Here is a 23,619-nt window from a genome sequence, read left to right as displayed (position 1 = left end):
ACGCCCGCCTCAGCCTCCCAAAGTGCTGGGGTTACAGGTGTGAGCCACTGCACCCAGCCAAAATGTATTAATTTTTGATTTGGGGGAAAAGGTGATGTGAAACAGGAGAAGGAGGAAGAGCAGGGTGAATGACTGGTATGGGCATGCAGGGACGAGGGCTGGGACTGACAAGGGGCTGCGGGCAGGGCCATTACCTGCAGCTTCCTGTGCAGAGCGCCTGCGTGACAGGCCTCCCCCAGAGCCGCCTGCAGGGCGTGGGAGACCACGTGGCGCATGCAGGTCTCTGGTGTCTGCTGCGCCTGGGCCGCCTCGATCTCCAGTAGCAGAGCACTGCACACAGAGGCAGACACCAGCTCAGGATCCACGAAGAGGAACACTCTGAGGACAGAAGCAGAGGGGAGAGGTGGGATTGATAGTAACTAATGGGAGAGGGGCCACCGGATGGGCACCCTCAGAGCTGTGCAGCACCTCCAAGTAATTTAATTCTGCTAAAAAGAGGAGTCTCAGATTCAAAAGTCTCTGGGTGGGATGACAATAGGGAGTGGTGAGGACTGTGGCAAATAAGAGCATGCACAGCCCTTCTAGAGGGGCAGCTCTAATCCACTGTCCACAGAGGAAAGCAGGCCTAGTCCCATGTCTAGGAAAGTTCCAGCCTCAATCCTGCTCCCTCTCTCAGCATCCTGGCCCAGGGACCAGCTCACCCTCTAGGAGGGACCCTAAATCCTTCCTGCCAGAACTGGAGTTCTGAACTCTGAGTGAATCTCACCTTCTTTCATCACTCTTATCACACCAGAGAGCCAACCTCCCCTACTCCCTCCTCCTCACCCACTGTGTCTCCCCACCTCTCCCATGGGTGCCCTGGGCCTCCTTGCATCTTTCATGAACACAGCACCTCACACCCCAAACTCAAGCTGTGCCTTTCAGGGCCAAGTTATTGGAGGTGCCTGCAGAAAAGGGAGGTGCCGCTCCCAACTTCATCACCCCTCTCCCCAACACGAGCAGGGGACACTTCCTCAGTCTTATCTAAGAGGCTTGGCGTCCCCCATGGAAGCCCTCTGGCTTCATTGTGCACTTGCGCCTGAGCCCCTCCGCTATGGCTATTCTGGAGTCTCCTCTGGCTGCCTGGCTGGTATGATGCTGCATTATGGCCAAGGGCAGGATGGAGGTGGAATGACAGAGCTCCAGAGTGGCCCCGAGGCCATGTCCACCTTCTGCATGTGAGCAGGGTAGCTTCCAATCCAACCTGAGAAGAAAGACCTATCCTGTGTTCAGTGGTCTCCAGAAAACAATATGGCGCCAACCTTGAATTGCAAACGCACCCCACTGCTGGACAAATATCATGTTTGGGGAGGTCTGCTAGGGCTCTTCTTAATCCAGCCTCCTCTTTCGTCCTCCTGCCAGGGAGCAGTCACTAAAGCCACAACACTTTTAGGAGGCTGAAGGTAGCAATTTTTCTGGGGCCACTCACCTCTCCTGGTAGGGATACAGCTCATTCGTCAAGTTCTGTTCGGCAATGACCATCCTTTGGTACAGTGTCCCTGCAAACCAGACCACTTTGGCCAAACAGCCCCCAAGTCTCTGACTCCCATTCTCCACCTTCCTACAGAAGGTGTGGAGGCTTTTGAGCTCCCCAGTATCCTGGAGAAAAAGGAAAGACCCTGGGCAATGTTGGAGGTGCAGCGTGGGAGACAAAGATGCCCAGTGACTCTTACCTGGGACCGCCGTCTCCGTTTTCAGCCTTATCGCGCAGTCCAAGGCGACTGTGCAGTAGGGGGTGGGCAGGGTCAGTAACCTTGTGCAAAAGGCATAGATTCTCTGGTAGAGCTCTTCTGTGATTCCTGTGGCCTGGGTGAGAGGGAGGAGGGGGAGGTGAGAGGGAGGAGGTGGAGGTAAGAGGGAGGAGGGGGAGGTGAAGGGTCCCAGGGGAGTTTCCGGGGAGGGGCTTGGGAGAAGAGGTGGAAGGTCAGGCCTAACAGCCAGACCTGGGCTCACAGCTCTCTCCCAAACCCACACCTTCCAGCCTCTTCTCCCAGCACCTGTAAGACATCCCTTTGTCGCCCCGCCCCAACTTACCAAGATAAAAATTCATTGCATCAAGTTATGCAAGCAAATCAACTTCCTCCCAGCCCTCCTGCTCCATCAGGGAAGCACATTCCTGCGGTTCTCCAGGCTCACAACCATGGAGGCACTTCCTCAGTCTCCTTTGCTCCTCCTTGCATCCCACAGGCCTGAAATGCTCCACAGTGCCTGGGAGGCCCCCCTCTCCCTCCCGACCTCAGTGTGCCCTCCACCTCTGCCGGAGCTAAGCCCCATCTTGACCCTGGACTCTCCAGCAACCCCAGACTTTGTCTTCCTGCCTGCCTTAACCACCACTCCCACCCGCTGCAACAACACGCAGCTCCCGACTACTCCTCCTGAGACATTAACCACGTGAGTATCATGTCTCTTCTCTGTGTAGGGATCAGTGATGTCTCCTGTTGCACTGCACACAGGAGCAAACCCAAAGACCTCATCCTGCCATTCAAGGCCATTGTCTCTCCAAAGTTCTCTCTCCATATAGGAGGGAAAGGGGGTGGCTAGTGCTCAGAAGCCAGTTTAGGGCAGGCAATCCAAGGGATTTTCTAGGCTCATCCTGGCGGAGACTGACTGCCCACTAAGGGGAGAGTGTCCAGCCCAGCCACATGCAGGTCACCACTATCACCTCGACCTCAGTCCCCAGCTCACCTTGGTGAGCACGTACATTACAGTGTGCAGCAAGGGAATGATGACATGCCGGAGGTCCTGGCTTTCCGCCTGGAAAACAGGAGATCACGTGACAGGTATTGGGCTGGGGGAATCCCCACTTCATAGCCGGAGGCAGTCTAGGCTGGGAGTGGGCAGGAGATGGGGTGGAAGGCAGCCAGGGGGAGAGCAAAGGGCCATTGTCTGCTCTGGATAGAGGAGTGGGGAGGGGAGGGCACACAGGTGAGGAAGCCCCTCAGGGAGGGTGTGGGAGCATGGGGGGCCTCAGAGAACTCTGCAGGTGAGGGGCCAAATTTAATTAGGGTAGGAGTCGCAGCAAAGCAACAAACAAGTCCTCAGCTTGGAGCCTCCCTCGAGTGCAGTGTTTCCCAAACAGTTGCAAAGTACAACATTGGGTAGTGTGAAGGAGAATTTAGGTGGCCCGAGGATAATTTTGAGAAACGTCAATAGTCGTATATCTATGTTTATAGGTACCTTCTGTTTCTGACAAGTGATGCGGGTTTTCCATTTGTGGTCGCGTTATAGTGCTTCTTTTTGAAAGATGTTTATTCAAGTAAAACAACGAGAGTCGATGTAAAGAAAATATTGCTTACGTAAAAGTACAGGAGGGAGATGCATATGGTAAAAATCATGCAGGCAACCAAAGCTTCTGAGACATAGCGCTGCCAGGACTGAGCCCCTGCCCAATTGGCCCCTCTATTCCTTTCATCCCCGTCTTCCTCCCTGAGGTCCAGGAACTCACCTTCTCCAGTTCTCTGAGAAGAATGCGGACCAGCACCGGGCTCTTACCAGGATCTCGCTCGACCTTCTTGTGCAGGGACCACCTCCACATGCCTGGGCCAGGAGAAAGGGGAGCCCAGCATGACCAGGTGGGCAGTTCTTAGAGGAGACCCCTCTGAGCAGGACCCTGAGCCCTGGAGCCCCAGCTTCAGCTCTGACCAGCCACAGGTGTCACCCCGCCACCAGCGCTTGGCTCCAGGTGCACCTGGGTGGGCTCCTCCCAAGTGGGGAGTTCTAGTCTGTAGCCCTTTGTGGACAGTGAATTCCCAGGGCAGAAAGGAGGGCAGGTGGGACACCAGTGGGGACAGGTGTGTGACAGGTGTGTGCGTGTGGACCACAGAGCAGCAGTGCTTGCAGGTGTGTGCTCCCAGCCACATTCTGGAAGTCCTGCAGGCCTGGAGTGCTGAGGGGAATTAGGTTTGGAAGTGAAGCTAGGGAAGGTGGTTAACAAAGAGGGTGGCAGGCCGGGTGCCGTGGCTCATGCCTGCAATCCCAGCACTTTGGGAGGCTGAGGCAGGCGGGTCACTTGAGGTCAGGAGTTCGAGACCAACCTGGCCAACATGGTGAAACTGCATCTCTACGAAAAATACAAAAATTAGCCGGGCATGGTGGCACACGCCTGTAATCTCAGCTACTTGGGAGGCTGAGACAGGAGGATCGCTTGAACCAGGGACGCAGAGGTTGTGGTGAGCCGAGTTTGCACCACTGCACTGCAGCCTGGGTGACAGAGTAAGACTCCATCTCAAAAACAAAAGAAAAAAAAAAAGGAAAGAAAAAGGGTGGCAGATCCCCAATGTGCTCTGTGGCAGTTGCTGGGAGGGTTGAACTAGGGAGCAGGGAAGCCTTCTCAGTCCTTCAGGCTCTAGGTATTTCCAGCAGGAAAGGGGTTTGGCGAGACGACCCTTGCCCCTTGAGCTCCAGGCCGGGGCCCTTTCCTGTATGTGCGTGTATTGTTGGCTGGGGTTGGGTGGAGGTCAGAGGGACCAGCTGCTGCTGCCAGCTGGCTCTTACCTTGGTTGCTCTGCAGGGCAGGGGCCTGGGTGCTGAGCTCCCGGAGCACAGCCTGCACGCTCCTCTGGAGGTCCAGCTCCACATCTGGGCAGTGGTAGGGGTGGGAGGAAACTCAGTCCACTGAACCTCACCCTCGTCCCACCTCCATTCCTTCCAAGAGTGTCTTTAGCCATTTCTCTGAGCCTCAAGAGGTGCCCGAAGTAATCTACTTAGAGCTGGCAGCCAGCATGCCAGCCAGGGCTGGAATATAGCCTTCCCTTCCACATTTCTGTGTTCTTTGTAAAATCTGCATTTCCCAAAGTGCAGTATGTGTACCACTGGTGGTATGTAGGACAATTTTAGGTGGTACACAAATGACCTTAAAATCTGAATAGTTATGCATTTATTTTAATGCATGTTAGAAAATACATGTATGTATTTTCATATATATGTGAAATATATATCTCCTCCAAACATATATATGAAATATATATACCCTCCAAATATGTATATGAAATATATACCCTCCAAATATATATGAAATATATAGCCTCCAAATATATATGAAATATATATAGCCTCCAAATATATGTATGAAATATATATAGCCTCCATATATATGAAATATATATAGCCTCCAAATATATATATGAAATATATACAGCCTCCAAATATATATATGAAATATATACAGCCTCCAAATATATATATGAAATATATACAGCCTCCAAATATATATATGAAATATATACAGCCTCCAAATATATATATGAAATATATACAGCCTCCAAATATATATATGAAATATATACAGCCTCCAAATATATATATGAAATATATACAGCCTCCAAATATATATATGAAATATATACAGCCTCCAAATATATATATGAAATATATACAGCCTCCAAATATATATATGAAATATATATAGCCTCCAAATATGTATATGAAATATATATAGCCTCCAAATATGTATATGAAATATATATAGCCTCCAAATATGTATATGAAATATATATAGCCTCCAAATATGTATATGAAATATATATAGCCTCCAAATATGTATATGAAATATATATAGCTTCCAAATATATATATGAAATATATATAGCCTCCAAATATATATATGAAATATATATAGCCTCCAAATATATATGAAATATATATACGGCCTCCAAATATGTATATGAAGTATATATACAGTCTCCAAATACGTATATGAAGTATATATCCTCCAAATATGTATATGAAATGTATATCCTCCAAATATATATAAAATATATATATATCCTCCAAATATATATGAAATATATATATATCCTCCAAATATATATATATATATAAAATATATATATAAAAAACTATTAGGTTTGTGCAAAAGTAATTGCAGTTTTTGCCATTATTATTATTTTTGTGTGTGTGTGTGTGAGACGGAGTCTAACTCTGTCATCCAGGCTGGAGTGCAGTGGCGCAATCTTGGCTCACTGCAATCTCCGCCTCCCGGGTTCACGCCATTCTCCTGCCTCAGCCTCCCGAGTAGCTGGGACTACAGGCGCCTGCCACCACGCCTGGCTAATTTTTTGTATTTTTAGTAGAGACGGGATTTCACCGTGTTAGCCAGGATGGTCTCAATCTCCTGACCTCGTGATCTGCCCGCCTCGGCCTTCCAAAGTGCTGGGATTACAGGCATGAGCCACCACGCCAAGCCTTTGCCATTATTTTTAGTAGTTCCTGAATCCATGCATGAAGCTAAAACTTATTTATTTTATTTATTTATTTTTTTGAAGCCTACAGCACCCTGTCTTTTCTGGTAGTCTCCACCCCCCGCCCCAAGTATAAAGCTAAAATCTAAAGTCAATTTAAAGAATCGTATCAGATACATACCAGGACAGGTGGTAACAAAGACTCTCTCCTTGACCAAACCTTACTCAGCCTCCTCTTAGCCCTCTTCTTCACTAGGGCTCAGCCTTGGCTCCTGTCCTGCCTTTGGCCTGCCCATCCCAGTTTTAGCAAGAATCCTGCCAAATCAGTTTAGGTTGGAGTCCTCCACTCTTGATATCTCCTGAACCCCTTCATCCCTTACCGTCGATGTATAAGAATTTGACTTGTGCCTCTAGCAAAAATCCTGTTAGCTCAGTTTAGCAAGAATGTCCCGACCCTTGATGTCTCCTCTTAGGAATTTTCCATCCGCTGACCCCTTCACTCTGCTCATTGGCTATAAATCCCCAACTGGCTTTTCCTTATTCCAAGTTGAGACTGCTTTCTCTTTCCTAATGCAATAGTCTTGGATAAGTCTTCCTTACCATTTAATAAGTTCCAGAATAATTTCTTTCTTTAACAGTGGTACATTGACATGGGAAAAAAAAAAAACCATGAAAGTGGTACAAGAATAAGCAACTGACATTTGGGAAGTGTGGTAGCTGTGAGAATGTACCTCGCTCCTCTCCCACTACCGGGAGTTTAATGGAACCAGGTCCCCAGTTGCTGTGCTGTTGCAGTGGTTTGAATATTTGACCCTCCAAATCTCATATTGAAATTTGGTCCCCAGTGTTGGACGTGGGGCCTAATGGGAGGTGTTAGGGTCATGGTGGTGGATGCCTCATGAATGCCATCCTTGCGGTAATGAGTGAGTTCTCATTCTATTTGTTCCCCTGAGAACTGGTTGTTAAAAAGAGCCTGGCACCTTCCCCCTCTCTCTTGCTTCATCTCTCAGCATGTGATCTGTACACACTGGCTCCCCTTCCACTAGGAGTGGAAGTTTCCTGAGCCCTGAGCCCCTTATCAGAAGCAGATGCTGGCACCCTGCTTCTTGTACAGCCTGCAGAACACTGAGCCAAATAAACCTCTTTTCTTTATAAATTACCCAGCTGCAGGTATTCCTTTATATTATAGCAATGCAAACAGACTAAGACAGCTGTGAAATCCATCACTTTCTGCTGAGCCACGCCTCCCAGCCAAAATACAGGGTATGGTAGTGGTTCTAAAGCAGGCCCTTCCCCAGGAGACGCTCAAGCTTCTCCAACTGCCCTGCTGAGCTTTTCTTGGACTCCCATCAGTCCAAGGCATTTCCACTGACCCTTCTTCCTTTTCTCCTTCATTTGGAGTCAGATTTGCACCAGGGTCTGACAGCTGCTCTCCCAGGTCCCTCTCCATTTCTGTCACACAAGTGTTTCCCCAAATAAATCCTTGAACTTGGTGTCTGCTTCTTGGTAGATCCAGACTCAGACAAGAAGTACGGGAAACACTCCTCACACAATAAATTCCTCTTTGCAATTAGCTCCCACCAAGAGTTTGCCATTATAGGTGAGTGTGTATTCTCCAGTTGTCAGACAACACAAGCCACATGCCTCAAGGGTTCCTCTTTGACTGGGCTATCAGGAAACTTACGGTCAAATTGGGGCCCAGCCTCAAAAATTAGCTCATCTCATGTGACAGGGATCTCTCTTCTTGGCTCCTTTTTGGTCCTCCTGCTTTATATTCTATTTAATCTATATCTGAATTGCTTCAGATTCCTTTGGAAGGAAGTAGAATAGAGATAACAAATTTAAAAATCAGCAGATTGCAGTCCAAGAGTTAAAATATTTTTAGGCCAAGTCACCACAGGTGCTAGTGCTCATGGTCTGGCCCCTCCTCAGACCCATGCAAAGCCTACGGGGTCCACATCCCTGAAGTCCCCACTTGGCAAGGCCTGGTCCTGAATCTCCTCCAGGCTGAGAGTGGACAGGATACTACAGCCGCATCTGCCCACCTGGTCCCTCTGCTGGGCAGAGCATCATCTCCCCAGACTGTCGAGGAAATCATTTAGCTCAGCATGAAGGTTGGTGATAGTCTTTCCTCCGTCTATGCGTTTCCACCTTGCATGAAGATTTAATGAGTTAATGCAGGATGAGTTATTAGAAAATTAGCTGGTGCTAAGTCTTTTTTCTCTCTCCTGTCTCCTTCTCTCTCTCCCTCCCTTCCTTCCTTTTTTCCTTCCTTCTTCCTCTTTCTTATTCTGTCTTCCACTGTATATTTGCAAAGAAAGGCTGAAAACTGTGACAAATGTGATTTCCTCTCATTCCCCTCATCAGAAGCACAGCCAAGCCTTTGTCTTCTGAGCCTGGGTCCCCATGCTTTGCAAGGGAAGCTGAGTTTTTATGTTTCACAGAAAAATAGAGAAGTTGCCAGTAGCCCTGGGAGACCACTTCAAATAAATTTTGTTTTTGAATGTCTGGGTAGCTAGAACAAACTCTCAGGCTTTGGTCCACATCTGGCTTGCTATGTGTTTTGTTTGGGCTTGTATAGTGTCTTAAAAAAAAAAAAAAGCAATGAATTAGCTGCCAACATTTACAAGTCAGGAGATTTTGCATAACGTTTGGGTTTCTGGCATCTCTTGAAAATCTGACAATCTGTTGACACTGAACCTGGATTCTTCTCACATGTGACAATCATAGGGGGTGGGGAGCAATTGCCCCCTTAGATAAGCACAGCTTCTCTAGGTCTTCGTAGTTCCCCACGCCTCGGTTTCACTCATTTATATCCTCTGCCTAGCCCCTGGAGGCACTGAGTCTGAGGCTCCTGGCAAGTTGATTGAGCCAATCAAGCTGGATTGTCTAAAAAGGTGCAGAAGAAGGTTGATGCTTTTAAAGAGGAGAGTGGCCCAGCCTAAGGGTGGAGGTTGGATTCCCTAAGACTGTGAATGCACAAGGGATATAGGGTTCCAGGGAATGAGGAAAATCAGACCGGCTGGGACAAAGCTTACCAGTGGTGGCAAAGGTCAGATGAGGGCCGCTAAGCACTGAGCCCTGTGCCTCTGATGCCACAGCAAAGGTCTCCTGAGCCATCTTCACCAGAGCATGAGAATGTCCCTCAAGGCAGGCTCTATCTCCCTCTGCACTTTGCAAGTCTGGCCAAGCAGTTCTGGTGGCTGTAGCCACCGTGGACTGGAGACGACAGACTTTTCCCACTACCCAGACTTTATAAACCCTGAGCTTCTCACAAACTCCCACGTAGGAGGAAGCACTCCAAGTGAATGATGCTAGAGTTCATCCTAACCTTGGACTATGAGAGGTTGAAGCTGGTTTTGATTTGATTAAATGAAAGAAAGAAATGGGATATTTCCTGTGACTCAAGTGGCTCAGCATTGTTCACATATGGTATGCAGGTCTAACATCCTTGATGACTCGAATAGTCAATAGATAAATGGCATCCGTTATTATTATCCTCCTCTGCATCCAGGAATGTGGGATATTACTAATTAGGTATTAATATTCTTACTAATATTAAACTTTTTTTATTTAAAAATTTTTTAACTTTTATTTTAGGTTCAGGGGGTACATGTGCAGGTTTGTTACCCGGATATATTGCTTGATGCTGAGGTTTGTAGTATGGATGATCACATCACCTAGGTACTATGAGTACTATTACTAATAATAGTACTACTCATATGAGTAGTACTAGTACCCACACTAACTAGTTTTTCAACTCTTGCCCCTTTCCCTCCCTCCCCATTCTAGTAGCCCCCAGTTTCTATTGTTGCCATCTTTGTGTCCATGAGTACCCAAAGTTTAGCTCCCACCTATAATTGAGAACATGCAGTATTTGGCTTTCTGTTCCTACATTAATGTGCTTAGTGTAATAGCTTCCAGCTCCATCCATATTGCAACGAAGGATATGATTTCGTTCTTTTTTATGGCTGCATAGTATTCCATGTTGTATATGTAACACATTTTCTTTATCCAGTCTGTTGTTGACAGGCACCTAAGTAGATGCCCCATCTGTGCTTTTGTGAATAGTGCTGCAATGAACGTGCAAGTGCATGGGTCTTTTTGATAGAATGATTTGTTTTCGGGGGGATATATACCCAGTAGTGGGATTGCTGGGTCGAATGGTAGCTCTGTTTTAAGTTCTTTGTGAAATCTCCAAACTGCTTTCCACAGTAGCTGAACTAGTTTACATTCTCACCAACAGTGTATAAGCATTCCCTTTACTCCACAGCCTTGCCAGCATCTGTTGTTTTTTGACTTTTTACTAGTAGCCATTCTGACTGGTGTGAGATGGTTTTGATTTGCATGTCTCTGATAATTAGTAACGTAGAGCATTTTTCCATATTTGTTGGCTGCTTGTATGTCTTCTTTTGAGAAGTGTCTGTCCATGTCTTTTACCCATTTTTTAAGTGGGGTTATTTGTTTTTTGCTTAATCAGTTGTGTAAATTCCTTATATATTCTGGATATTAGACCTCTGTTGGAATGCATACTTTGTGAGTATTTTCTCCCATTCTGTAGGTTGTCTGTTTACTCTGTTGATAATTTCTTTTGCTGTGCAAAAGCTCTTTAGTGTAGGCCAGGCACGGTGGCTCATGCCTGTAATCCCAGCACTTTGGGAGGCAGAGGGGGGCAGATCACTTGAGGCCAGGAGTTTGAGACTAGCCTGGCTAACACGGCAAAATCCTGTCTCTACTAAAAATACAAAAATTAGCTAGGCGTAATGATGATCCCAGCTACACAGGAAGCTGAGGCACGAGAATCGCTTAAACCTGGGGGGTGGAGATTGCAGTGAGCTGAGATTACGCCACTGCACTCCAGCCTGGGCAACAGAGCGAGACTATGTCTCAAAAAATCAAAACAAAACAAAAAGAAGCTTTTTAGTGTAATTAGGTCTCAATTGTCGATTTTTGTTTTTGTTGCAATTGCTTTTGAGGACTTAGTCATAAATTCTTTCAAAAGATTGATGTCTAGAATGGTGTTGCCTAGGATTCATATAGTTTGAGGTCTTACATTTAAATCTTTAATCTATCTTGAGTTAATTGTTGTATATGGGGAAGGGTAGTGGTTCAGTTTCATTCTCTGCATATGGCTAGCCAGTTATCCCAGTACCATTTATTGAATAGAAAGTCCTTTCCCCATTGCTTATGTTTGTCAACTTTGTCAAAGATCAGGTGGCTGTAGGTATGTAGCTTTATTTCTGGATTCTCTATTGTGTTCCATTGTTTATATGTCTATTTTTATACTAGTACCATGCTGTTTTTGTTACTGTAGCCTTGTAGTATAGTCTGAAGTTAGGTAATGTGATGCCTCCAGCTTGGTTCTTTTTACTTAGGATTGCTTTGGCTATTTGGGCCCTTTTTTGGTTCCATATAAATTTTAGAATAGTTTTTTTCTAGTTCTGTGAAAAATGACATTGGTAGTTTGATAGGAATAGTGTTGAATCTGTAGATTGCTTTGGGCGGTATGGACATTTAAACAATATTGATTCTTCCAATCCGTGACCATTGGAATAGTTTTCCATTTGTTCATGTCATCTATAATTTCTTTTTAGCAGTGTTTTGTACTTCTGCTTGTAAAGATCTTTCACCTCCTTGGATACCTGACATTTAAACAGCACTTGAAAGGCATACACACAGAGAATCTTCCATAGGTGTGGTAAGGTGATACTATGTGCTCACCAGACCAAATTCATTTTTGTCACCAAGAGACAGCAAGACTACATTTCCCAAACTCCCCTGCAGTTAGATAATAGCCATGTGACTGCATTCTGGCCAATGGAATGTGGTGGAAGTGATTAAGTCCCTTGCAGGCCTGTGTTCCCTGCACTGTCCTCCATACTCCTCTTCCCTTTCCACAAGAGGGAATAAGTCTCATTGCCTGCTTGAAGCCCAAATTGGACTGTGGTGAGAGTGAGAATAAGCATGTGTTGTCTTAATCCTCTGACATTTGGGGCCATTTGCTAAAGCAGCTACTATTCTCTGACTGACTCATGGATATGCAAAGTGTTTTCCAGTGTCTTATCTCACTTGATTCTGACAAGCACCCTGTGAGTTTGGCAGGACAAATACTGTTCTCCCTGTTTGATAGATTCCAGGTCTAGAGCCCTTACCTTTGTCACATATTGCCTCTCCAACCACAGAAAGTCACACCTAGAGGGCCCCCAGTACCCAGATGCACCTCTTCCAGCCTACACCTGATCCTCCTTACCCCTATGCAGTATAAAGGCTCAGATTGTTTGGAAAACCTTTGCAATCTTACTCCTGTTTGCAGGCATGGCAAAATAACAATAGCCTTAGTGCCTCTGAAATATTGCTCTTTTGCATACCCTGAAATAAATATTTTACTTCTCAGGTACCCCTCTTCTTAACTGTAGGATGGGAGGACTCCAATAGCTGTGGGAAGGTGGAGAGTGTTAAAAACAATCACAGGCCAGGTACAGTGGCTCACACCTGTAATCCCAGCACTTTGGGAGGCCGAGGCAGGTGTATCACCTGAGGTCAGGAGTTCGAGACCAGCCTGGGCAACACGGTGAAACCCCGTCTCTACTAAAAATACAAAAAAATTAGCCGGACACGGTGGTGCATGCTTGTAATCCCAGCTACTTGGGAGGTTGAGGCTGGAGAATCGCTTGAACCTGGGAGGTGGAAGTTGCAGTCAGCCGAGATGGTGCCATTGCACTCCAGCCTGGGTGACAGAGAGAGACTCTGTCTCAAAAAAAAAAAAAAAATCATAATGTGGAAAGACAACTGCAGTCCTGGTCATCCTGATTTGGGGATGTTTCCTTTTATCCACTGGATCTGGGAATCATCTGCCACACCTTTGGAGGGGGAAGTCAGTGGTTTCACCTGCCTAGCATCCCTCCCTGCTTATTGCAGTCTTGGTGGGACTGTGACCCAGGTGCCTACTTAGCTTTAGCCTTGGTGTGGGCACAGGACCAAGCTGCCCAAGGACTGATACTCTCTGTCTCTGTCTCTCTCAGACAGCCTTGTTCAGAGAATGGCCAGGAGGGAAGGACGCCTGGTGTGCTCTCCAAGGATACTATCTCTCTCCGTCCTTTTGGCAGGGCTACCCTTCCCCTGCCCTTTCTGGTGTCTGGTGCTTCAGCTTTTCCTTTGATGCTTGGCCACATTTTTAAAAAATTAAATTGGCCACATCAGTTTCTATTGCTTATATATAATAAACCTTTATTGGTGCACCTCTTTTCCTAAAAGACAGCATGGCATGTATTTATTGTTATAAAGTGAGTGCAAAGTAAGTTGGTTTTGAAATACCTTGATGTGTCACTTAACTACGGCGATATGTTCCAAGAAATATGTCACGGGGCAATTTCATCATTGTATGAATATCACAGAGCGCACTTACACAAACCTACACAGCATAGCCTACTACACACCTAGGTTACAAACCTACACAGCGTGTGACTGCACTGAGTACTGCAGGCAGTTGTCACACAATGGTATCTGTGTGTCTAAACATATCTAAACATAGAAAAGGTACAGTAAAAATATGGTACTCTCTTATGGGACCACTGCTGTTTATAAGGCTCGTCGTTGACCAAAACATTGCCAATATGCAGTGCCTGACTGTATTTAGGAGATTTTCACAGAGCTTCCCCATCCCGAGCCTCCCACCCCAAACCCCAGCTGGTTACAGATGACCCAGAATATTGTAACACCAGGATTCACTGGGGTTGCCTGACTCCGTGGAGCTACTTCTGATTGGACGAGGCTCTCTGAGGATGGATGGATGGTTGGATGGATGGATGTCAAAAGAATTTATGCCATAGGAATATTAGCAACCGAGCAGCTGACCCTGCCTAGGGGATGCCCTTCCCTTCCCCAGGAGATGGATCTTTAGGGGAATTAGAGTCTCGGCATGGTGGCTTAAGGTGTGATCTTTGACTTTCCGGGTGACCAATAGATGACACACATCTTGGTGGGGGTTGGTCATCTTTCCCTGTTGTCCCAAGTTTACTTAGGGTGGAGTCCAGGCTTTGAAATCAGCCGGACTAGGCCCCACTTCTGGCTTTGCCACTTACTAGCTGTGTGGCTTTGAGCAAATTATATAACCTCTCCAAGCCTCAGTTTCCCTCTCAGAAAAATGAGGATAATCATCGTGCTAGCCCCACCTCACAGAATCCTTCTGGCATTTGTGCGAAGCAATCCATACTGAAATCATTAAGCCCAGACACTGGAGCTAGATTGTTGGGTTCCACTCCTGATTTGACCACTCAATAGCTATGTGACTGGGGGAAAAGTACCTGCCCCTGGCATGCCTCCATTTCCCCTTCTGTAAAACGAGAGTAATAATACCTGTCTTAGGAGGTTAACCAAGACTAAATGAGTTCATATTTGTCAAGTGCTTTTATCCCTCCTCAATCCATTGTAAGTGCTATATAGGTTTTTGTTAAATAGTCACAAGTATTTGGCAATAAATCTTAGCTATTCTTGTCATTATTCCCATTGTCAAGCTCATTGTCCAGCGAGCAGTTGGAGCCTTGTGCAAGTGTGTAGATGTCCAACTCTCAAGATGTTCTTACATTTAGGCAGGATCCCTGAATTGGGGTCTTGCAGCCTGTCTACGTGCAGGGGGTCCTGCCAGCCCTAGAGGCATCCTCACCCATGAGAAGGGCCTTCCCCACTTGGCAGCAGGCTCACTAGACCCCTTTCCCCCCACCACACTGACCTGAGCTCTCCATGGGAGCCTTTGGGTGTAGGAGGAGGAGGATGTGGTTGTCTCGGGCAGCAGAATAGAGAACAAGGTGGTTGCTTTTCTGCACAGAGGTGGTTCTGCAAAATAAGAGGTAGTTAATTAGTGGAAGCAGTGGGAAGGTGCAGAAAGCACCTTGGGAAATGGAGAAGCTCCTAAGGGACCTAGGCTTCTAGCACACTGGGGGGAAGTCTAGATGTATTTAAGAAAACTTATGACTGGGTGCAGTGGCTCATGCCTGTAATCCCAGCACATTGGGAGGCCAAGGCGGGTGGATCACTTGAGGTCAGGAGTTCGAGACCAGCCCAACAAACATGGTGAAACCCCGTCTCTACTAAAAATATAAAAAATTAGCTGGGCATGGTGGCAGGTGCCTGTAATTCCAGCTACTCAGGAGGCTGAGGCAGGAGAATCGCCTGAACCTGGGAGGCGGATGTTGCAGTGAGCTGAGATGGTGCCATTGCACTCCAGCCTGGGCGAGGGTGAGACTGGCTCAAAAAAAAAAAAAAAAAAAAAGAAAGAAAGAAAAAAGAGAAAACTTATATAGTGCTTACTATGTGCCAGGCATCACTCTTCTAAGCACTTAAGAAATGCCAACATTTTAATATTAATATTAAGCTTATGAGGCAGGTTCTATCTCTCCCCCCTCCCCAGTTCTGCAGATGGGGAAACTGAAACACAGAGAGGCTAAATAGCTATTCAAAGTTAAATAGCTAGTAAGCAAGGAATGAGGACTTGGAACTCAGACCGTCTAGCTCTAGAGCCCTCCCTTAAGCATGACCTCTGTCTGCCCCACTGTGACCCCAGTGGGAGGTCCTCCCAGAGTCTGCTCCCCAGAGCGATAAACCCAATGACTAGAACGCAGAGGAACTCCAAACAAACCTAAGAGATTGTTTTTGGAGAGAAAACAAGCAAACAAACAAACAAACGTATAACTGGGAAAGCTAATCTAAAAAGAGATAACGAAGAGACAATATTAGAAATGATAAATGTCATGTATATATTTCTTTATACCAAAAAAGAAAATCTGAGTCCCCTGTGTCGCACATGGTTTTCTAGGACAATAAAAATGACTCAAAAGGCTCTAGAAGAGTTAGAAAAACTGCTTATATTTGTAACCAGTGAGGAAATAGAGACAGTTGTCAAAGAACTAGCTCTAAGAGAGTGATGTCTGGCTCAGATAGTTCTTCTGATAAGTTTTTTCAAACCTACAAAGAAAATATCTACGTTATTTAATCTGCTCCAAAGCATGGAGAAAGAAGAGAAGATTCTCAGTTTATTGGACAAGGCCAGCTTCACCTTGATACCAATATCTAATAAAGGTAGTTAAAAAAAAATAGATCACGCACTTCACACCCATTGGAATGACCATTTTAGATATACAGAAAAAAAAAACCCACAAAAAAACAAAAAACCGGCCGGGCACGATGGTTCACTCCTGTAATCCCAGAATTTTGGGAGGCCGAGGCGGGCACATCACGAGGTCAGGAGATGGAGATCATCCTGGCTAACATGGTGAAACCCTGTCTCTACTAAAAATACAAAAATTAGCTGGGCGTGGTGGCAGGCGCCTGTAGTCCCAGCTACTTGGGAGGCTGGGGCAGGAGAATGGCGTGAACCCCGGGAGGCGGAGTTTGCAGTGAGCCGAGATCGCGCCACTGCACTCCAGCCTGGGCGACAGAGTGAGACTCCGTCCCAAAACAAAACAAAACAAAACAAAACAAAACAAAACAAACCAACCAAACAAAAAACCACAAAATAACAAGCATTGGCAAGGATGTGGAGAAACTGGATTTGTTTGGAGCCCCCCTGCTTTCCAGTCATTGAGTTTATTGCTCTGGGGCACAGACTCTGGGAGGAAGTGGTGCATTGCTGGTGGGAATTCAACATGGCATCGCCGCTGTGGAAAATGGTATGGCATGTTCTTCAAAAAGTCAAGCATAGAATTATCACATGATCTAACAATTTCACTTTTAGGTAAAGACCCAAACGAATTGAAAACAGGAACTCAAACAGATACTTGCACACCAATATTAATAGAAGCATTATTCAAAACAGCAAAATGGTAGAAGCAACTCAAATGTCCATCAACAGAGAAGCAATGAACAGATAAACAAAATATGATGTATACATAGAGTGGTAAGTTATTCAGCCTTAAAAAGGAATGAAATTCAGATATATGCTGCATCATGGATGAACCTTGAGAACATTACGCTGAGTGAAGTAAGTCAGTCATAAAAGGACAAATATTGTATAATTCCACTAATATTAGATACCTAGAATAGGCAAATTCACAGAGGCAGAGACAGCAAGTATGACAGAGGTTACCAGGGACTGGGGAAGGGATGAAAGGGAAGTTACTGTTTAATGGGTACAGAGTCTCTGTTTGGAATGATGAGAAGGTTCTGGAAATGGATAGCAGTAATGGTTGCTCAATATTGTGAATGTACTTAATGCCATTGAATTATATACTTAAAAATGGTTAAGATGGTAAATTTTACATATCCATATTTTACCAAAATAGCAAACTAGACCACACTTACATACAAATATCGATATAACATTTAAAAATAGATATCAACTCATTGAATTCAGCAATGGATTGTAATTATAATGTACTACAATTTCAGCCTACTGACAATCATAGAAATGAATATTAAAATGAGAGTGGCAGACCAGGTGCGGTGGCTCACACCTGTAATCCCAGCACTTGGGGAGGCCGAGGTGGGCGGATCATGAGGTCAAGAGTTCGAGACCAGCCTGACCAATGTGGTGAAACCCCGTCTCTACTAAAAAATAAAAAAATTAGCCAGGTGTGGTGGCGTGTGCCTGTAATCCCAGCTACTTGGGAGGCTGAGGTAGGAGAATCACTTGAACCCGGGAGGTGGAGGTTGTAGTGAGTCAAGATGTCGCTACTGCACTCCAGCCTGGGTGACAGAGGGAGACTCTGTCTCAAAAAAAAAAAAAAAAAAAAATGAGAGTGGCAAAAATTATGACAAAAGATAGTGACATCCAGTATTGGCAAGGATAGGATATGAGAAAATTTCCAGTCATATGTAGTTGGTGAGAAGAGAAATTAGTATAGCCTTTCTGCGTGATTGCTGGACAATATTTATCGAAATTCAAAATATTCATACTTTTTTGTCTAAGCAATTCCACCTTTAAAAACCTATCAGAAGGGAAATATTGGACAAATGGATAAATGATATGTACAACAACATTCATTAAAACATTGTCAACAATAGAGAAAAACCAGAAAAAAAATAAAGGCACAATTATAGAGTACCAAGTAAATTAATTAATCTGTGCAACAAAATACTAGGCAGTTATAAAATTATGGTGTACATCTGTATTGGCTGAATTTGGAAGATACAATACCATTTACAATAGCTCCAAATATTTTTTTTTTAAATAAATATTTAGGTGGGGCGCGGTGGCTCACGCCTGTAATCCCAGCACTTTGGGAGGCCGAGGCGGGCGGATCACAAGATCAGCAGATGGAGACCATCCTGGCTAACATGGTGAAACCCCGTCTCTACTAAAAATACAAAAAATTAGCCGGGGGTGGTGGCGGGCACCTGTAGTCCCAGCTACTCGGGAGGCTGAGGCAGGAGAATGGTGTGAACCTGGGCGGTGGAGCTTGCAGTGAGCCGAGATTGTGCCACTGCACTCCAGCCTGGGTGACAGAGCAAGACTCCATCTCAAAATAATAATAATAATAATAATAATAATAAAATAATAAATAAATATTTAGAGATAAATCTAACAAAACGTGCAGAAGCCATATGATGAAAACTATGAAATGCTGATTAGATAAATCACAGAAGACCTAAATAAATGGAGAGAAATACTGTGTTCATTGTTTGGAAGACCCAGTATAGTTAAGATGTCAATTCTCAGCCAGGCGCAGTGGCTCACATCTGTAATCCCAGCACTTTGGGAGGCCAAGGGGGGCAGATCACGAGGCCAGGAGATCAAGACCATCCTGGCTAACACGGTGAAACCCTGTCTCTACTAAAAATAGAAAAAATTAGCTGGGTGTGGTGGCAGGCGCCTGTAGTCCCAGCTACTCGGGAGGCTGAGGCAGGAGAATCGTTTGAACCCAGGAGGCGGAGGTTGCAGTGAGCTGAGATCATGCCACTGTACTCCAGCCTGGTGACAGAGAGAGACTCCGTCTGAAAAAAAAAAAAAAGTCAATTCTCTCCAAAATGATTTACATATTTAAGGTAATTCCAATAAAAATACCAGCAGGATTTTTTTTTCATAGATACATATAAGTCAATTCTAAAGTTTATAGGGAAAGGCAGAGGAATTGGCTTAGCCAAACAGTTTTGAAAATGAATAATGCCTGAGGACTCACACTACTTTATTTTTATTTTTATTTTTTTTTGAAACGGAGTCTTGCTCTGTCGCCAGGCTGGAGTGCAATGCGTGATCTTGGCTCACTGCAACCTCCGCCTCCTGGGTTCAAGCAAGTCTCCCGCCTCAGCCTCCCAAGTAGCTGGGACTACAGGCACACGCCACCATGCCCAGGTAATTTTTGTATTTTTAGTAGAGACAGGGTTTCACTATGTTGGCCAGGCTGGTCTTGAACTCCTGACCTCGTTATCCTCCCGCCTCGGTCTCCCAAAGTGCTGGGATTACAGGTGTGAGCCACCATGCTCAGCTTCGCACTCCTTATTTTAAGAATTACTATAAAGTTATCAGTGAAGGGCTAGACACATAAATCAATGGAACAGAACGAAGAGTTCGGAAGCAGGCCCACACAGATATGGCTAATTGATTTTTGATAAAGTTGTAAAGGCAAGTCAATGGAGAAAGGAGTCTTTTCAACAAATGGTGATGGAACAATTGATCATCAATATGCAAAACAAGAAGCAAAACCTTGACGTAAATTCCAGACCTTACACAAAAATAAACTAAAAGTGGACATAGATTTGAATGTAAAATTCAAAACAATAAACTTTTAGAAGAAAGCATAGGAAAAAATCCTTGTAACCTCATGTGAAGAAAGAAGTTTTTAGATACAATACCAAAGCATGATCCATAAGAGAAAAAAAATGACAAATTAGACTTCATCGAAATTTAAAACTTTGGTTTTACGACAGATACCTTTAACAAAATGAAAAAACAGGCCGGGCACAGTGGCTCACACCTGTAATCCCAACATTTGGGAGGCCAAGGTGGGTGGATCACCTGAGGTCAGGAGTTCAAGACTAGCCTGGCCAATATAGTGAAACCCCATTTCTACTAAAAATACAAACATTAGTTGGCTGTGGTGGCGCATGCCTGTAATCCCAGTTACTCAGGAGGCTGAGGCAGGAGAATCACTTGAACCCGGGCAGCAGAGGTTGTAGTGAGCTGAGATCGCGCCACTGCACTCTAGCATGGGTGACAGAGTGAGACTCCATCTCAGAAACAAAACAAAACAAAACAACAACAACAAAATAAAATAAAATAATAAAATGAAGAAGCAAAGTATAGACCTAGAGAAAATATTTGCAAATCACATCTGACAAAAAAAAAAAAAAGAAAACTAGGATAAATAAATAACTCTCAAAATTCAACAGTAAGAAAACAAATAATACTCCCCAAATGGGCAAAAGATCTAAATAAATACTTTACTAAAAAAGATATGTGGATGGCAAATAAACACATAAAAAAATGCTCAATGCTATCAGCAGTTTGGGAAAGGCAGATGAAAACCATGAGATCTCACTATATGCCTGTTAGAATGACTAAGATTTTAAAATGAGCAATAGAAAGTGCTGGAGAGCACATGGAGGAACTGAAATTCTCTCTTTTTAAAAATTATACTTTAAGTTCTGGGATACATGTGCAGAACGTGCAGGTTTGTTACATTGGTATACACGTGCCATGGTGGTTTGCTGCACCCATCAACCCGTCAGGAGGAATTGGAATTCTCATACGTTACTGGTGAGAATGCAAAATGGCACAGCCGTTCTGGAAAACAGTTTGACAATTTCTCATAAAGTTATGCGTCACTTACTGTATGATCCCGTATTCCCTAGCTATTTCCTCCAGAGAAATAAAAACTTATGTTCACACAAACACCTGCTCATGGATATATATAGCAGCTCTATTCAGAATGGCCCCAAACTGGAAACAACACAAATGCCTTCAGTGGGTGCGTGAATGAGCAAACTGTGATACACCCACACAGCAGAATCCTCGGCATTAAAAAGAGAACTACGTGCAACGACACGCGTGAATCTCAGAGACATGCTGAGTAAAGGCAGCCAGGCTCTAAATCCTGCATACCGTATGGTTCCATTTATATGACATTCTAGAAACGAAAATAAAAACAAAAACTACAGGGTCAGAAAATAGGTCAGTGTCAGATAAAGGAGTCTTTATCTCTTTTTTAGTCAAACTTTAAATTCTGAGATAACTGTAAATTCCCATGCAGTGGCAAGAAATAACACAGAGTTTCTGGGTACCCTTTACCCAGTTTCCCCCCAGTGATAACATCTTGCAAACAATGTTACTGTATCAAAATCAAGATATTGGTCAGGCGTGGTGGCTCACGCCTATAATCCCAACACTTTGGGATGGTGAGGCAGGTGAATCACTTGAGGTCAGGAGTTCGAGACCAGGCTGGCCAAAATGGTGGAACCACATCTCTAATAAAAATACAAAAATTAGCCAGGCATGGTGGCAGGTGCCTGTAATCCCAGCTACCCGGGAGGCTGAAGCAGGAGAATTGCTTGAACCCGGGAGATGTAGTTTGCAGTGAGCTGAGGTCTTACCACTGCACTCCAGCCTGGGTGAAAGAGTGAAACTCCATCTCAAAAACAAACAAACAAAAAACCCCAGGATGTTGATGTCGATACATTTTATTCCGATTTCCCCAGTTTCACCTGTACTTGTGTGTGTGTCCGTCTCTTACCTTTTAATGATACACACTAAACTACAAAAAAAGTGATATTACTTACCCATAAACAGTGGGGTCACAGGTAATTTTTAATACATTTCTACATTTTCTGATTTCTTAATATTAAGTACATTTGACCTTATTTTTTACTGTGTAACAGATGGCACACACAAAAGAAGAGAGCTAATATATTATGTTCAGGGACACAGTAATTACATGAACATCTGGGAGCCCGCCAGTCAATTTAAGAACGTTGTGCTGTGGGTTTAACGTTTAAAATAAAAACAACAACAACAATAAAACTATTAAAATAATCCCCCTTTACCCCTCCCTGGGCTCCAGGGACTCCTGCACTAAGAGGCTGATGCATGCTGTGCTGTGGGCGTGACTGACTGGAGTCTGAAGAATTGAGTTTGAGTCTGGGTCTCCCACCATTGGCCTGTGTGGCCCATTTCTGGCCTCTCTGAGTCTCAGCCACCTCCTTTGTGAGATCACACACCTAAAAGCGCAGGGTAGAATGTCAGACTATTGAACAACACCTTGTAGATAAAGGGCTGGGCTTGGAGATCAGGGACTTGAAACCCGAGTACAGAGAGGAACGTGTCAACCATCCATGCCGTTCTGTCTAAAAATGCTCCCTGGCCTGTTTTTGTGAATAAAAGTAGGCAGTGAAATTGGAATGAATGATGAAAATTCAAACATGAAAACTCCAACTTTCTGAAATTTTATTTCATGAAAATGAGACTCTGGCTGAGTTTGAGGCATTTCCAGTCTAAGGGGGAGGAGCTGAAAATGGCAAGACAGTGTGAGCAGAGGCATTGCGTGGGGTAGACAGGCAGGTGGGCATGAGGCAGATTCAGGTCCTGCCCCCACAACCAGTGGTGGAGGGAAGTCAAGAGGAGCTTTCCAGATGGGATGGGCTGGGGTTCCCAGGTCCCCCTCTATGACCTGTGTGGATGTGGAGAATGATCATTATAACCTCCCCCTGAACTGCCCCACCAGGTCCAAGCCACCATCATCTCTTGTATGAATCATGGCAGTACCCCTATGGGGTCTCCCAGCTTCCGTTCTTTCCCCTTATAATCCATTTTCTGATTCACGATCTCCAATGGCTTCTCCTTGATCTTCTAGTGAACGCCATGCTGCTGACAAGCTCATCTGATCGGGCTCCAGCGCACCTCTCCGGCTGCATCTCGTCCTGCCAAACTTGGTCCTACCTCAGGACCTTTGCACACCCCTGCCTGGAGCACCCTTCCCCCAGCTTTCCCCACAGCTGGCTCCCCCTCAACATTCAGGTCTTGTTGTCAATGTCACTGCCTCAGAGGCCTTTCCTGAACGTCCTGTCCAAAATAGCCCTCCCTGTCGCACTCTAGCACAGTCTGATTTTATTCATAGCATTTATCAGTATGGAAACTTCTCCTGTCAGGCTTAGTTTTCTTGGCTAGTCATTAGAATGCGAACTCGGCAAATACTGGGATGGGGCATGTCTTCTTCACTGCAGCATGTCCAGCATCTAGGGCAGCAGCCACTCAGTGGACAATGAATACCTATTTTAGATAAATATTTGATGAATGAATGAAAGTGAAGAATATTGCCAAAAGCCACGTGGCCATGAAGGATAGAACCAGAGCTAGAGCCCAGATCTCAACCTGGGGCGTGGGGTCATGGCCACTTCCCCTGACGTCCGCATGCCTTCCTTTCCCCTCTGTAAACCTCACAGAACCCCCCTCTGTCTTTGTGAAATAAAATGAACA

General features: G+C 45.0%; 1 protein-coding gene across 1 annotated transcript in view; it reads right to left on the bottom strand.

Annotated features, from left to right (window-relative positions):
* Positions 1 to 22,335, bottom strand: part of PIK3R6 (phosphoinositide-3-kinase regulatory subunit 6) — a 55,315-nt gene extending 32,980 nt beyond the window's left edge. The window contains exons 1-8 of the mRNA XM_055100894.1: positions 22,191 to 22,335; positions 14,947 to 15,050; positions 4,534 to 4,617; positions 3,485 to 3,576; positions 2,725 to 2,793; positions 1,713 to 1,845; positions 1,469 to 1,538; positions 195 to 378 (exon numbers count right to left, since the gene is read on the bottom strand). Coding sequence (XP_054956869.1) covers positions 195 to 378; positions 1,469 to 1,538; positions 1,713 to 1,845; positions 2,725 to 2,793; positions 3,485 to 3,576; positions 4,534 to 4,617; positions 14,947 to 15,050; positions 22,191 to 22,300 — 846 coding nt within the window. The 5' untranslated portion in view covers positions 22,301 to 22,335. The remainder of the gene's footprint in view (positions 1 to 194; positions 379 to 1,468; positions 1,539 to 1,712; positions 1,846 to 2,724; positions 2,794 to 3,484; positions 3,577 to 4,533; positions 4,618 to 14,946; positions 15,051 to 22,190) is intronic.
* Positions 22,336 to 23,619: the final 1,284 nt, after the last annotated feature.

The sequence above is a fragment of the Pan paniscus genome, chromosome 19, assembly GCF_029289425.2.
Source record: "Pan paniscus chromosome 19, NHGRI_mPanPan1-v2.0_pri, whole genome shotgun sequence".
Classification (NCBI taxonomy): Eukaryota; Metazoa; Chordata; class Mammalia; order Primates; family Hominidae; genus Pan; species Pan paniscus.
Note: the sequence above shows the minus strand (reverse complement) of the source record. Positions and strands in the feature narration are given on the sequence as shown.